This window comes from Trachemys scripta, chromosome 10, assembly GCF_013100865.1.
Source record: "Trachemys scripta elegans isolate TJP31775 chromosome 10, CAS_Tse_1.0, whole genome shotgun sequence".
Classification (NCBI taxonomy): domain Eukaryota; kingdom Metazoa; phylum Chordata; order Testudines; family Emydidae; genus Trachemys; species Trachemys scripta.
The window spans coordinates 71532825-71547117 of NC_048307.1; the positions used below are offsets into that span (position 1 = coordinate 71532825).

General features: G+C 51.7%; 1 protein-coding gene across 3 annotated transcripts in view; it reads left to right on the forward strand.

The window, feature by feature from the left end:
• The first annotated feature begins 5469 nt into the window (after positions 1 to 5469).
• Positions 5470 to 14293, forward strand: part of NTRK3 (neurotrophic receptor tyrosine kinase 3) — a 332474-nt gene continuing 323650 nt past the window's right edge. The window contains exon 1 of one of the 3 annotated variants that reach the window (XM_034783964.1): positions 5470 to 6153. In XM_034783964.1, coding sequence (XP_034639855.1) covers positions 5906 to 6153 — 248 coding nt within the window. In that variant the 5' untranslated portion in view covers positions 5470 to 5905. The remainder of the gene's footprint in view (positions 6154 to 14293) is intronic. The other 2 variants (XM_034783962.1, XM_034783963.1) reach the window with 2 other exon arrangements.

A 14293-nucleotide genomic window follows, 5' to 3' on the forward strand; every position in this document is an offset into this window, starting at 1 on the left:
AAAGTGGGAGCTGCCGTAACTTTTTCAATTCATTATAGAGGAATTGAAAACCTCTGCATATAGATTTACACTCCATTATCATGCTAACTCAGATATAAGCCCTACTTTCCAGGCACAGAACATCCTGGCTGCAGCTTGGGCTTGAATTGTAACAGCCACGAGACAATAGCCAGGAGCTGCTTTGGAAAATGTAGGACAGCGGGCAAACGCGCTGAGAGCCTGGGCGGCTTGCAGTCATCATGTGGAGCGTGTTTGGCAGGGGAAAGGGGCTGGGATGATTCCTACCCGCTGCCCAGGGTTGCAGGAAGTGGGTTCAAAGGCCTGCGGATGCCTTCACTGATGCTCTATTGAGTTCACATCTGCCCAGGGTGAACCTGGACATAAGTGATGGAGATAGATTCATGGTAAACTCCCCCAAGTAAGGGAGAAGTTATGGCTGTGGCATTGTGCTGTTGATACTTGGCCCTGTTCGCAGGTTGAAGGGGGTGAAGCACAGATCCCGTATCTCGGCAGCATACTTGCATTCTTGCTTGCTTTCCCTCCCCCGCTTCCATCACTCTGGGGTACTATACTTTCAGAGGCGGTGCATGGGTGGAGGCATCGGGGTAGGGGCATAGGGAAGAACCATTTTCTCTGATCCAGTCCTTTCACCAGCAGGATGCCACTCATCCCCACGTGGCACCAGTCCCCTCCCCTCCAACCCTCCCCACTGAAGACAGAAAAAGCTCACCATTAAGGACTCTACACGCAGCCTCTTCAGTTACAGGCTGGGGAAGATCCCTGTACGCACTTCTGAGTCCCCTGTCAGAAGCAGGGAAGGCAAGATGTGCCATTCCTGATATATCTAAGGAACAATGAAGATGCAGGAGGACAAGCTTGTCCAGCCACCTTCTTGCATCACGAAGAAGCAGAAAAGGGCACCAGTCCAGTTGTTTTTCCCCCTTCAAGTCACTTCAGCACTCTGTGCCTCAGTTTACCAATCTGTCAGATGGGCATGATATATAGTCTAATAATGGGGATAGAACACATTGCAGGGGAGCTGTGTGGATTGGGTCATTACTGTCTGGAAAGTTCTTTGAGGTCCTCGGTTAGGACGTGTTAGAGAAGGACAAAATCTGCACTGCCACTAATGTCTGAACAATGCCTCGGGATGGTAAACTCCGTCAGAGCTAAGCATGATTATTATTTACACTTGCAGCACTACATGCCACAATAATAGCACAGAGCCCCTCTGCAGCACTTTATGGCCCAGGTTTTAAAATGATCTGTGAAAAATGCACCGGCGGGACTTGGGTATGGAATTCCTGCGATTGCACAATCAGCCATGGTAAATCCATGGTTATTATTTTGTTAACTCTTGCGACCCAAGCGGCTAGTCAGAGTTTGGGAGCCTGGGGTTGTTTCCACTGGAGGAGACGTTGATGAGGCATTTCTTTGAGGCAATCTTTTTTATTTACCAAGAATATACAAAGTCCCGTTTCCCTGAACACAGGAGGAATCAAATAATGGGAGGCAGTGTCCTTGCTCACAGGTCCAAGGTTCTTTTAGCTGGCACCTCCACCCTAAATCTCTCTCTAGGCTTCTCCCAGGGCCACATCACACTGCCAGGTGGTGTCTGTCTCTGTCCTGCTTCTTCCTCACCACACCAACCCTTGGTTAAAATAATACTCAGCAAAGTCCCTCTGCTCACATTGTAAACTCCTGATCTCACTCACTTATGTCTTTGCTTTGGGCGATGACCTACACTTAACTGACCCTTACGGTTATCTTAAATGAAGGGCAGTGGTTAAACCTGTATTATTATTTGCATGACCGTAGTGCCCCGTGTGTGTCTATCTGTCCAGGTGCTTATACGGGATCTCCAGCACTGAAGTAGCTGAGTAAATGGTCACCCAGACATCTAATTGGACTTCGCATGCACAATCACCGTGAATGCCCAGGGGACTTGTGCACACAATAAAATCTGGCCTCGTGTTTTCAAAGCACCGTGCAAAACACTGGGCTAGATTTGCTTCTGCTTGACAGTCCCAGGCCCCAGCTGCAGGGGAGCCCTCTCAGGAGTAGAGGAGGCACAACAGTGCAAGCGGCCCACATACCTGTTGGGCCCATCTGGTGCAGCCCTAAAATGGGGGGGGGAGGCAGCTAGGGGAGGGGACAGAGCCAAGGAAGGCCCCTGGCAGAGGTGCTCTCTTGGTCGACTTGCTGGGCATCCTCTGTTGGTGGGATTCTACTGGGATTCTTCCCTGCCTTGGCTGGACACTACTTGTCCCAGCAGTGACTCAAGCCCACTAGCTAACACATACGAGTCCAGCCCTGAATCCCTTACTCAGCTTTGACTCCCTCCTTCCTCAGCCCTGGGAATTTTGCCTGGGTAAAAAGGTCAGGATTTGGCCCTGTAACTGCAGACCCAGACATAGAGGTCCCTATGCCCGTTAACCCCATGCGCGCGCCTGCTCTTGGTGCAGTGCAGCTCTGGGGAATACTAGCTACTTCCCAGGTCTGACTGCTCCTCTGCACTTGCTGAGGTGAGTGACACCTGTCCCCTCCCTTTCTGGTCATCCTTTTGGGACAGACGTTTCTCCTCTCCTCCTGTCCGCCCCAGGTGCCAGGCAGCCCTGCTTCTTGGCTTCTCGTGGCTCCAGCCCAGCATATGAATCATAGATCCCCTCCTCAATCCCATTTTGCTGTCATAATTAAGCTTATTTTGCCCTATCCCCTCTTGTTCCCAAGCAGCTCTCCAAAGGGTCTTTGGAGGTTTCTCATTTGTTCTAAATCCAGATGTCTCTCTCTCTGCTCCCAGAATGTGTGGAGGAGAATTTAAACAGGGACTGAGGGTGTTAAAACCACAATGTTTCTCTTTAAAGCGGGTCGGCCACCATGGGGTGAGATGCTCATGCATGAGTCACACCTAAATGCTAAACAAGATCACAGCTCCTTGGAATACAGAGCACCAGTGGGATCTGCGAATCCATTGCCCTGAAAGTGCAGGCGGCAATAGGTGGGTAGCCCCCAGACGCTGCTCTTGTTCTGTTTTGCATAATTATCCAAGAGATCTGCCCTCAAACAAAGGGATTTGCCATCTCCTTCTGCCAGATCCTGCAGTGATGTCCTCTTGCCAGGCTGGTGACATTACAGTCATTTCCATGGCAACACACTGATATCACAAACACAGGCGGTTGACCTCATGGCAGGGTCCAGTAGAAGGAAACCCCCTTGGTGCTAATCTGCCACCCAAAGAAGGGTTGTTATTTATTGGGAACAAAACACGCAGACCTGCCACTCCACTGTTTGATGGAACCCACCCTTCTGGTCCTCAGCACAGCCATGTGTCTGCACTGAAGCCTGCTGTTTGTTTAGGGCAAGGAGATGATTTCTTCCATGCAGCGCTGAGCATGCTGTCAGCACTCAACAGATACCTAACATGAAGCATGAGAAGCTGTGTTCCAGAGGCTGGGAGGAAGAGAGGAGTGGCTCGCCTTAAAAATATTGACAGATGTAACAAATACTACAATGATGTTGCCAATCTCTAGCCTCTTCCATAGCTGGATCTCAAAGCTTTTCCCAAACAGGAAAGAACAAACCCTCCCGTCTCTCTGAGGTGAGTCAGGATCATTATCTCCTTTTACAGGTGGGGGAAACTGAGGCACGGATGGGCGTCTGAGCAAAACTTTCAATCCTGAGTGCCTCAAGTTAGGCACCTCAGTTTGTACAGAGGGGCTGAAATAGGTGACCTGATTTTCAGCGGTGTTGCGTCCTGACAGCTCCCACGGAAGCCAATGAGAATCAGGCCACTTTTATTTAGCTGCCTAACTATGGATTTAGGGATCTATCTTTAGGTACCCCAGTCTGAACATTTTGGCTTGAGTATCTTGCCCCAGGCCACACAGAGGGCCGGGGACAAAGGAAGAGCTCAGTCCCCCCAACTTTCCACCTTAGCTACCAGTCCATCCTGCCTCCCACTCAGGAAGACATGACAGCAAACGGACACCAGTACAACTACCACTGATCACAGGCGGTAGAGATGGAAAAGCCCCGTTAGGTCCCATCTAGTCCATCTGCGGAGCCCAGGTAGGATCTTTCCCTCTAGGCTATTTACTAGACTTTTTGTCCAGTCTAGGACAACAAACAAATGCCTCATGAGTGGCCAGCGCCTAGCACGATGCGCGACTGGGCCTCTAGGAGCTCCCCACTACACGGGTGCTAAGAAATAACAGGGATGCTATTGGGGTTTGATCCCAGCTGCCAGCCCCACTTCAACAGCCCCCTTGTGTGGGTTGCTCGGACCCCTTACTGAAAGATACAGGTCAGCCTCTCTCTCCCCCTTGCTCTTCCTGCTGGCCTGGTTTGATTGCATGTAGAGTCGGTGGGTTTGCCTGCGTGCTGCTAAACGGCCTCCCTCCCCGATCACGCTGCTTTGCTTCAGTAAACAGCGAAGACTTCCAGTGTCTCCCCCCAGGACTAGCAGCGAGTCCCTCTCCTTGGCAGCGCTATTTGGAGTGATCCACCTGTAATTCCTCTCCCCCTCTTCCCCACCACCCGCCTGCCGCTCTGCTCCTTCCTCATCGTGCCTCTGGGCGAAGGAGCAGAAACAAGAAACTAAAAAAAAAAAAAAAAAGCCCGTAAAAAAGCAGAGCAAATTAAGCAGAGCCCTGATCCGCTTGGGTTTGTGCTCGCCAAAAATGCACCGTGCATCTTAATTCGCTCCGCTGTTCAGCTCTCACACACTGCTCTCCTGGTGCCATTTCGGCGCTCTCCGCTCAGCCTTTTCAACACTTCATTCTTCTTCGGTCTGTGTGTGTGTGTGATTGCAGAATCTGCTACCGCCGGTGCAAAGGAGCGAAAGAGATTCCCCCTCGGAGCTCCCCTGGCAGCTCCAAACGATCCAGTGGGTCCCCGTTGCAGTTTTTTTCCCAGCCGCCGCGATTTTGGGGGGTGTGCATTTTCTAGAAAGTGCTTCTTGGGCGCTCGCCAAGCTATTTGACACCCATTCCTGGGAGCTGCCTTTTATCTCCCCGGGATCCTTAGGAAAGAAACGCGTACATGGAAAGGACCCGGAGTCCACACTGGCGGTAGGCGCCTCTATTCCAGTGCGGGTCTTTCCTGCTGGCTATCCGGATTGCAGCAAAAAAAATTAAAATAAAATAAAACAGAGAAAAAGAAAGTAAAAAAAAAAAAAAAAGCCGAAGACACTCTCCCCTCCCCCTCTTCTCCATTGCAATCCCAAGTGGAACTTTTCCTCTTCTAGCCGGGATGCCTTTCCTCATCTCCAGTCCTCAGCTTTCCTCTTTTTTTTTAAGTGGCGGGGGGAGGGGGGAATCCTTTTTATTGCAGAGAGGGAAACACGCCGAGAGGGGATCTCTTTGCAGGCGCTTGTGCAATCTAGCTCTATAGATAGTTATATTTTTGCACGCATCTCCTGCTGCAGCAGATCCAGCCAGCGTGGGGGAGGGGATGGAAAGGGTGCACCCTCCTCTCCCGATCCTCTCTTCTGCCTCTGTGTGGTTTTTTTGCAGGTGTGTCAATTTTAATTCTGCCCAGTAGGTGGGACTTGGTGACTTTAGCACCATTTTTGTGCGTGTGCGTGTGTGTGTGTGTATGTGTGTGCTTCCTCCCCATCTTCTATTGCAATCCTCAGAAGTCTCTCCGAGAGAGCGAGAGAGCGCCTGATACTGAGAGCCAGCCTGCAATCAACAAGGCACTATGCATTTCAGACCGCTACTGTAGGGGGAATTACAGCTTCTCCTAGCCAGCTGCCAGCATGATTTCATCTGCTGGAGGATTTTTGCATCTGATCGTTTGAGTTTTTTTTTTCCTCCCTCTGTCTTTGTTTCCTTCCCCTTCTCCCCCCCCACCCCCCTTTCCTCCTCCTCCTCCTCCTCCTCTTTTTTAGAAGCAGCAGTCGGAGATGGATGTCTCTCTTTGCCCTACCAAGTGCAGTTTCTGGAGGGTATTTTTGCTCTGGAGCATTTGGGGAGACTATCTGCTGTCGGTGCTGGCTTGCCCGGCGGATTGCCTTTGCAGCAAGACAGACATCAATTGCAAGAAGCCGGATGATGGGAACCTCTTCCCTCTCTTGGAAGGGCAGGATTCAGGCACCAGCAATGGGAACACCAGCATCAACATCACTGACATCTCAAGGAACATCACTTCAATGTAAGTCAGCTATGCCCCCCACCCCCACCCCAGTGGGTGCCCTTTCCTCTACCGCTGCCCGAGACACAGGGTGTGTGTGTGTGTGTGTAAGGGGAGAAACCGGCGTGTGGATTTCAGGTGCCCTCAGCATTGCTATGGATGCTGGTTATTCCCTGCCTCAGACCCGTTATGCCTGGGTTGCCGTGCAGAGGATGCGAATCTAATTTTCTGCCCCCACTGAAACAGCAACAGTTTGGCTCACGTTTAAGTGGGATAAAGTAAATGAGATGAAATGGCTTAGCAGGGGCGGGCAGCAGGCAGAGATGCTGTAAAGCGACCTCTTCTTTCCCCCATTTGTGTTAGCGGAGAGATGAAAACACACAAACACACACACAAACTGGGCACCTAAGGCAAGTTCTAAGCCGCCTGCTCCTTCAGAGACTTCGGATCTGATTAGAATGTCATTTTTTATCCCCCCACTGGCAAATCCACCCTCCTCTGCCCTGGCTGCGTGGTTCTGGGAATCTGCAGTTTCTCCTTTTTAAGAGAGAGAGAGTGTGAGATGCCCCTCAAGTTGTTATAATTTTCCAGCTCCATTCTGATGCTGAGCTGGGATTTGTGTATTTTGATCTCAGGGTAGTGGGGGTATGTGTAGGAGGCAGATATTTTTAGTTGAGCACTTTGCGTTTGTTTGCATGCGTGTTTATCTGGAAAATCAACTGGAAGTTGCATTATCCTTGTTTGGAGAGGCTGGTAGCAAAAGCCCATGCAAATCTCATCAGCGTAGAGTAGGGAAAGGACTGTTTTTTTTCTCCCCCCCTCCATCATGCTATGTTATGTGTGTGTTTAAAAAATCCCTCATCTTCTACAATCTCTGCTCTTCAACGTTCAGTACATTTTCGGGGAGGTGAACTCCAAGGCATTTCATTATTCTAATGCTAATTGAAATGTGAGCATTTAGGGAAATGTAACCCCATGAGTAAGTTGCCTGTGGGAGTTGGGTGGAAATGAGGTGGAATTCTTTATCCTGGCAGTTAAATGCAGCAAGGTTTGGGATGAGTAATTGATGGTTATTTATTTATTTCCCACCTCCATTGTGAAATAGCTTGTTCGAAGGGTGCTCTTTGATGGTTCTTTTCCCGAGGCTGTGCTATTTGGTCACAGTGCAATTGTAGCACCGCTATGGAATAATTGCGATACCCTCCTTAAGAGCATTGCTTGGCACCTTTGCCGGATAAAGATGACTGGGCTAACACAGACCCATTGCTGTTAACGGGTTTAATGTAATGAATGCCCACGCAGTTCTCCCCACGTCCAGTTCTAGTGAGTAACGCTGACCTATTCCCATGCTACGACTTTCCCTTTCCAGCAAATCTGCTCTCCAGAAACTAAAGGGATCAGGGAAAGTAAATATGAACCTAATGTAATGTTTGAGTGCCAAATGGCCCATATTTACCCTGTGCCCCCTGTGCTGGAGTATTGCTGTGGATGCTAGAGCGATCTAGATAACACTAGGAAAGTGGGAGAAACTTGTATTTATTACTGTGCTTACCGTTTGTTGTGTTTTTCTCTTAACCCTTTCTTGTTAAACCGTGAGCATCAAGCATGCGGTAAGAGGGAAGAGAACTAGCAATTTGGTTACTGTACTGTGACTCAGAGGCAGCTTGTGTGGTTGTTACTTAGTATGTGTTTGTGTGTGTGTTTGTGTGTGTATATACACACATCTGAACTGCTGGATAAGTTACTACAATGTGAATCCTTTGTGTCTAGAAAATGTCTTTACTGCTTTGAAATTGAAAAATGCGGGGAGTCAACAAAAAATCCAACCCGAACAAAAAACCTAAAACCCAGCCCCCAAACCTCTCAACTCCATTAGGAAATGTTTTCAGGGGAAGAGCATCTTTTCAGGACAGGACTAATGAGAGGGTGACTGGGTAAATCTGTTTGTGTTCCATCTAGAATAATATGTCTTCCCTGGATCCCCAACTCCCTAAATGGACTTCTGTAGCTTTGAAAGAAATGGTGGTAGCTGAATTGAGGTTAGTCCATAACCACCACTACGGTGATTCGGGATTTTAGGCTGAATATCAGGAAAGACGTCTTGACAGTGAGATCTGTGAGACGGTGAAATAGTCTCTCCAGGGAAGAGATGAAAACCCGGGTGTTCAGGATGCTTACAACTGACACTAACCATTGTACTTGGAGGGGGCAACCTGGTGGGCCAGGGACGGGCTAGATGGCACCTAAGAAGTCGTTTCCGCTTCCACACTGCGATTTGTGTGGGATTCCTTAGGGACCTGAGCGTGTGGCCTGAAGGAGCTAGGACAGAAACTTGGGTTTAGCAAGCGTACTCTGCTCACTCCGCCCTCGACAGAAAGGGAGGCTAGGACAGGGCTGATTGGGTCAGTTCACAGGGAGGGAAGGTCAAAGATTATCCCTGCCCCCACCTCGAGATTGTAAATATGGGTTATAGTTCAGCCCCCTCCTGGCCTGCCAAAACTATGTTGTTGCCAAGGAAGTTACAGTGCCCAGATGCTAGGGTGATGGGCATGTTCTCAATCCACCTAATAACGAAGCCACTGCCCTTCCCAAAGAGAAGAGTGTGATGCTCCCTCATGCCGAATGTCACCTTTGCGTCATCCTGCTTCATCCTGTCTCCTAGTGTAAAAGCCCATTGGGGCTTTTATTTCGTTAGCCAGATTGACTTAGTGGCATGCAATTGCCTCAGGGGTCGTTTAACTTACTAGCCCCTCATGGGGAATGGTGTGCAAAAGAAGGCGAGTAGCTAGCTTGCAGCACCTGCCTTTCCTGTCAGTCTCTGGAGAGGGGTGGGGGGCTGTATTGGCGGGGTGGGTAGCGGAGCTCTGGTGCTCGCCCTGTGTCTCTGGGCCTGTTCTCCAGTCTCTGCTGCGTGACGCCCGGTGTCTGGGAAGGAATATCTAGCTTTCAAGAGACTCCCGTGAAGACTTTCCCTTCGCGTGGCTGTTGAAAACATGGGTGGGGCGTGTTCTTTCTCAGAAAGGCCACAGGGCCTAGGGTGATGCCTTCCCCGTTGCCAAACGACAACTGGTAAAGCTACGCTCACAGCGTCTCTGTGGTGGATCGAACTGTGGACATGCAAGACCATTTTCATCAGGGGAAGGGTTGGGAAAGAGAGAAGGGGCTGGGGGATGGGAGGAAGAGGACCCTAGGTGGTGAACACTTCACTCACTGTTATTTTAAAACTCTCTTTATGTTCCAAAGCCCAGCGGGAGAGGCCATGAGCCTTTTTGCTACAGGTCTTCAAAAGAAAACATCCCACTGAAAGAAGGAATATTCCCATCTCCCGCCATCTTGGGATGAAGCCATTGGAAACATTTTGCTTTAGTGATGTAACATCCCGGAGGCCATCCAGGCCAGAGCCCTCTTTTACTAGGGGCTGCACAAGCAGATAGGAAACAGGGACCTGCCCCAAAGAGCTGAGAGTCTAACAGACAACATCACAGTGGCATGAGACAGAAGAGTGGGCCGAGGTGGGGGAAAGGGGTAATATGCTACGGGGTGGATGCAGTTCTTAGCCAATCAGGGTAGTGATCACAGCTTGCCAGCTGCCTAGGTTCTTTGTGTCCTTGTTTGTTATATTTAGGGCCCAGTTCTTTGGAGCCTGTTTGGGGCATTCACTCTCCTTTCCCCCATCAATGGCAGAGGAATTACCAGCACCAAGGGTCTGGACCCTGGCATCTCATATCTTCGGATGCTGCCAGTGCTGAGAAGCTCTTTGCCACCTTCCTCTGTTCTGGGCAGTTTCCAAGCCCAAGCCATGCTGGCATTCCTTCCCCTACCTTGAAATCAGCCCAGAGGGCTCAGTTTGCGTAGGCTTGAGCAGCAGCGCGTTATTCTGTCATGGACTGGCTGTCGAGCCGTAGTGGCCCGAGTTCGAATTGCGTGCGACTTGCCAGTTCACCGTAGCAGATTCCCCCAGCTGTCTGCGTGGGGGGGAAAGGTGCAGTGTGAGTGCAGCTGTGCATGAAGGCAGCCCTTTGGCTAGCGATCACCCACGGCCACCTCTCCCGTCGAGCTGGAAAAGCAGCCGCATGTTGGTAACCTGAGCTGCAAGTGGGTCGCTCTGAATTTGGCTGGGCCGCCTCGCTGTAATATTATCAGAGCCGGTGTAACTCAAGCTGCCGTTTAAAAGCTTGTTTAGAAATTGAACAAAAGCCTCAATTAATTAACGTTCCGCTCTCAGATTGGTTTTTTCCTCTCCCCCGGTTCTCCTTCCATGGAGAGTGGAATGGTCACATTTCTTGTTTCGATCTGTGAAGCCAGCGCTGCTGCTACTGGTGTGTGCGGCAGGTGGGGACGGGCCTGGGGACGCAAGGCCGAGAGCTAGTGAGGAGGCCTGGCCTAGTGAGATGGGCGGGTGATCTCCCAGCTGCTTTCAGGAGAGGAGTGCTGAAGCTGCTGTGGGGTGCTGGGGCTCCTCCTATAATGGATGGACTCTCCCATCCAGTGCTGGAAAAGGTGTGATTTGCAGTGCTTTATAAGAATCCAGACCAGAAAGGGTTAACAGGGAAGCATGGGAAGGGCAGAGCATTCCTGGCCCTGGCTTAAGTGGGGCGAGTGGGTGAGGATTGTGTGGCTGGCATGGGCCCCTGAGGCCCCGAGTAACCCTGGTAATGCCCTTGTGTTGAGCAGGCTGGACTCTTACCCCCATCCCCGAGTGCCCTGGCAATGCATCTGGCTTTGTGACTGGGCTTCTGGGGACCTGGTTCTGACCATGAGCCACTCAGCATCCTCCTGCCCCAGGGGAATTGCACAAGCTTTCCCGTTAGCTGTAGTCATGTAAGGTCAGGCGCTATCCTTATCTGTGCTGCCTTCCCAGAGGCCAGGAGGGTGCTGAGCTCCAGCCAGCATCATGTTCCCAGGAAGAACGTGTGGCTCGTCCTTGTTTTTGGAAAAGCCTTGCAAAATTTGCCGAGTGCCCCTTCCAGCTGAGACGAGCTCAGCACGGTGTCTGCCCGCGTGCCTCAACACTTGGCCACCTGATGGAGCGGTTGCCCCTGGACTGCGAGGGCCCCGTGTGAGCCGTGGCTGGGCTAGCTTGCAGCTAGAGGGGGTGCAGCGTCCCGAAGGGGGGCTCTGTGGGCCGATGTGCTTCATTTATTTTCCTAGTGACGTTAGTGCTGCTGCAGGGTGCCAGACTGATGGCCCTGGAGACAGGAGGCCTCTGCTTCACTCCAGGCCAGGTATGGGTTGGGGAACATGAGCTTTCCTCACCCATGGGAGAGGGCAGGCCAGTCTCCTTGGCTCATTGCATCCGCGACCTCTCTGCTGAGACCGCTGGAGACGGGGCCAGGTGTGACATGGCCGCTTGGCCGCTAGGAACAGGACTCGACCCCATCAGCTCTTTTCACTCAGTCCACCGAGCAGCCACGTTCATGCTCCCCATCCGCTGCCGTCGTGGGCTCTGTGTGAAGCAGTGACCTAGAGGTGAAAGTGCCTCATTCCAGTCCCAGTGCCCCAACTCCGCTGGCTGGTTATGTTCTCTATAGAGTCTGGTTACCGGTGAGCAGAGCCGACCTTTTCCAGGCAGGCAGAGAGGACTGGCCATGCCATGCCATGTTGTTGTGCTGAGGCCCTGGTGTATCTGCTCCCCTGTCATTGATTGCACTGGCCTCAGTGAAGGGCAGATCTTAAATTCTCGGCGTGCTGGCTGGAGAGTCAGAGCGTTTCCTTTATGGCAGCGTGGGAAGCACACGTGTGCTCCGGCACAGCGTGCGTGGGTAAGGCAGGATGGAGGAGTTGGCCATCTGGGCCTCTCTACTTCTCAGCTGCTGCTCTGGTACTGGAAAGATTCTGCCAGCAGTACAGTGCTGGAGTGTGTGCATCGCTCCTGGGCTCCTTGTCGCAAGGTGGGGTCCCCCTGCCCCAGCACAGCGATCATGTCCCCAGTATATAACTGCCAGCTGCCTTGCTCCCTTCTCTGACGGGGAACAGTGTTTTACATTGTGAATCACACCTAGTAGAGGGCTTGGAGGTGAGGGGCCAGGAGGGTCCTTAACATTACCCACCATGACTGGGTAGCTGCCTATGGCAGGGTGAGCAGAAATCACATCCTTAGAGAGACACAGGAATCTGTGGCACCCTGTTCTTGGGGGTCCCCCATGGAGAAGCCTGTGACACCCCTAGAAGGGGGAGAACCTCTAGTATTCCCCTTATGGGGTCACCTGCTATGCAGGTGTTTTGTCCTGGGGGAGTGGTCACACAGCCCAGCGTGCCTTGCCAATGCCATGAGGTCACACCAAATCACAAAGAAGTGTCTGGTGTAACCAGACCTAGTTAAACTTGAATGTGCTTAATTCTCTAATATGTGGGCCTTGGAGGAGTGGGCCCGCCAGGTCAGGTCTCAGTGGTCTCAGAGCCCGGGGGAAGACTGGCTCACTTACCAGGCATGGTGAGATTTGCACATATGGAGACAGGGGAGAGAAGAGGCCCTCGGTGTAGTAGGTTGCTAACGGGGGAAGCAGCAGATATATGGCTCTGGCACACCCTGCCCGTACTGCCTGATGTATGGAGGAATCTCTTCCAGTGGTGCTCGCAGGTCATACCTCCTGCCTGACGTGGGCCCTTCTGGTGAGAACGGAAGGAGCTGGAGTTCGTGTCGGCCTAGAATGATGGGAGGGGTTGCTGGGGAACCTTCCAGCGAGTGATTAAGTGAACTCTCCTTCTAGAGGCAATGGGGTGCAGATACTGGGGGGATCCATACAAGTCACCCCTCACTGTACTGTAGGGACATCCAGGCCTTTTACCATGCCCTAGTGGGGATTCAGACCGTGCCAATGCAGAAGAGGTTTAGGTGGCCTCTGTATCTTCCAGGAAGCTTCTTTATGTACATTTCAGCCATGACCTGTCCAGGTGAAGCGACTCGGGAGGCGGCTGGTTGGACATATAACCACTTTCCTCCGCTGCGCCGAGGAATCTCAGCAGTGACTGTCAGCCCTTTATGAGATGCATGTGTGAACGTGGTGTTTATGAGAATTGGCTGGGACCAGCCAGAACGGAGGCAGCTGTCAGATATCACGGGGATAAGGGGATTGTAGATAGAGAGATAGAGTAGGGGCCGTGCCAGCTTTCCCCTCCCCACAGCCCTTCTGATACGCCTCTGTCCTGACCAGCAGCACTCTCTGCCCCGGCCCCTCCTTTGCTGTTCCAGCCCTGGGGGGTCGCCTGAGCTGAGACTGCAAATGATTCCAGATTATGGTGTGGATTCATGATGTGGACAAATATCCAGTAGGATGAGATTCACCCAACTCATTCTCACTTGTGCCATCAGTTGGGAGAGGACGTTGGGTCCCCAGAGGCTACATGCCCCTATGTTACCAGCGCCTCTGGTCTGTCTGTTTCGCCAGGATTCTGGTCCCTGAGGTTTTGGCGGCTAGTGAGATCATTACAAAGGTCTGTAATTCAATCCAACTTTGTTTTGCACAGTGTTTGTTTATGCAGCGCGCTTATCCCAAAGCACATTGCCAAGTGAGAGGCGGGCGCAGCGAGAGACTGTGATGGCAGAGGGAGAGGGAAATACACATCCCAGGGTGTGAAGATGTTTTGGGTTGAGACTTGGAGCCGGATGGGGGAGTCAGTGGGATGGAGAGAGGCAGGGAAGGCTGCTCCAGGTGGCAGGGGCTGCAGAGGAGAAGGCACTCTCACCAAGAGCAGGGCAGCTCTGTAGAAGAGGCAGGAGTTGAGAGAGACGCGGTCCGTGAGAGAGGCTGGATTGAGATTGCAAAGGGCTGTAGAAATGAAGCCAGTTGTGCTGTTTGGATAATCTGGAAAGATCCTGATCTGGAGGAGCTGAGCCCCTGAATCTTTCAGCTCTGCCTGTCCCTGGCCTTCATTTCGCAGGGGCTGCTTCCAAGCAGGGTGCCACCAGATGCCCTTCGGGGCCGGTGTCTGGAGCCTCTCCTCTCTTCTGCTCCTGCTGAGTGTAGCGATAGGGATTGTTACAGGCCCTTCATGCAGGTCAAACCCACTCTCCCAGCGGGTCTGGTTTAACTCTCCCTTAAGGCTGTGATTTTCCTACTGAAGCAGTTAAATCATGGTGTGGACACAGTTATACCAGTGTAAAGGTGCCTTATTCCCCTTCCCATAGAGGGATAAGCTGTCCTGGTAAAAGCACTGTCAA